This window comes from Cariama cristata, unplaced genomic scaffold (genome assembly GCF_000690535.1).
Source record: "Cariama cristata isolate BGI_N322 unplaced genomic scaffold, ASM69053v1 scaffold42619, whole genome shotgun sequence".
Taxonomy (NCBI): Eukaryota; Metazoa; Chordata; class Aves; order Cariamiformes; family Cariamidae; genus Cariama; species Cariama cristata.
Genome location: NW_009637049.1, coordinates 10617 through 12223, shown reverse-complemented (window position 1 = coordinate 12223; position 1607 = coordinate 10617). Strand labels below are relative to the sequence as shown.

The following is a 1607-nucleotide window of genomic DNA, read 5'->3' as shown; positions in this document are numbered from 1 at the left end:
GTCCCTGCCGCCTTCGGGGCGGCCCGTGGGGTCGGCGGCGTCGGCGTCAGCCTCGCAGGACGCTGCAGGGAAGTTTGTACGTGTCTCTGCATAGGTATGAAAACAAACAGCGACCTGGAAGGCTCCGTCAAAACAAGACGTGTTGTACAGCAAATGAATTTAAATAGCAAATAAAATTTTACGATGCCTGCAGGACTTCAGCTTTCAAACAACAAAGAAAATGGGTTATTACAAGTATATCAGCCGAAGAGCAGCTCTTGAAAGAAACAAACAAACAGGAATAAACAAAACCCTTCTTTCTCTCCTCTTTTAACAGGCTGGTACTGGGGCAACATGACTGTTGCTGAAGCCAAAGAGAGATTGCAGGATGCCCCTGAAGGAACCTTCTTGGTTAGAGATAGTTCACATTCAGAGTATCTGCTGACTATTTCGGTAAAAACATCAGCGGGACCGACAAATCTACGTATAGAATATCAAGATGGCAAGTTTAGACTGGACTCTATCACTTGTGTCAGATCTAGACTTAAACAGTTCAACAGCGTTGTGCATTTGATCGAGTACTATGTTCTTATGTGCAAGGACAGAACCGAAACACCTTCAAACGGAACAGTGCATCTTTACTTGAACAAACCTCTCTATACGTCCGCTCCATCTCTGCAACACCGCTGCAGAATAACTATAAACAAATGTACAAATCAGATCTGGGAGCTGCCATTGCCAACGAGACTAAAAGAGTACTTGAGAGAGTACCAATACCAGGTATAAATACCTTTTCTAAATGCCTCTAATGTAACTTTTAAATGCGATTCTTAAAATCAGCCAAAGGACTGAGTAACCAGTTGTACAACTCGGCATGGAATTCACTATCAAAACAGTGGCAGTTCTGGGGGAAAGGTTTTTATTTCAGATGCCACAAAGGGAGACTTTATGTAGAATAATCCCAGCTTGTATCCTCGGGGATTCGGCAAGGTGGCATGCTATTCTTGCGAGGAAAGAGAAGCCAGGAATCTGTCCAGATTGCGTTGCTTTGTCAATGGCATAAAATACTGCAGTAACTATCAAATGGCCACTGAAGCAGTGGGACCGGGAGAGACTGCAGAAGTGGTCAGAGACGTATGAGAGTGCATATGTATCCCAGTTGTCTGATTCCAAGATTAATTTGGTGCTGTTGTTCATATAATCCTGAAATCTTAACACAATCACACTGTGATAATCTTGCCAAAGTTATGCAACTAATCAAATCCAGTCAAAAAAGTGATCATGTATTCAGTTTTTATTGAACTATAATTCTCGTGCTTTTCTGCAAGCAAAGGAGTACTGTGAGTAGTCAGTTTAACATTGTTTTTCAAAGTTCTCTGAAAGCTGACCTTAAGGAGAAATGCCACATCTTTCACAGGAACCCAGTCTGTTGCTGATTATACCAGATTGGTATCCCAGAATCTTTAACAAGTTAACATCTCCCCAGTGGTGATATATCCATGTTACTGCTGTTAAGCCTCTTTTGGTTGAGGCTTTAGGACTGTACGCTGCAGACTTGCAGTTGCTCAGTTCCAACGTCAAGACATGGATATCAGCAGTTACAGCTGTCTTCTACAGTGTAGAATGTT

General features: G+C 42.5%; 1 protein-coding gene across 1 annotated transcript; it reads left to right on the top strand.

Moving 5' to 3' along the window:
• Nucleotides 1-167: 167 nt before the first annotated feature.
• SOCS2 (suppressor of cytokine signaling 2) lies at nucleotides 168-945 on the top strand (the record flags this gene model as incomplete). Its single annotated transcript, XM_009708143.1, is given in 2 exon segments — nucleotides 168-263; nucleotides 265-945. Coding segments are annotated over 2 exon segments (597 nt in total), but the record flags the coding sequence as incomplete, so codon positions are not given.
• Nucleotides 946-1607: the final 662 nt, after the last annotated feature.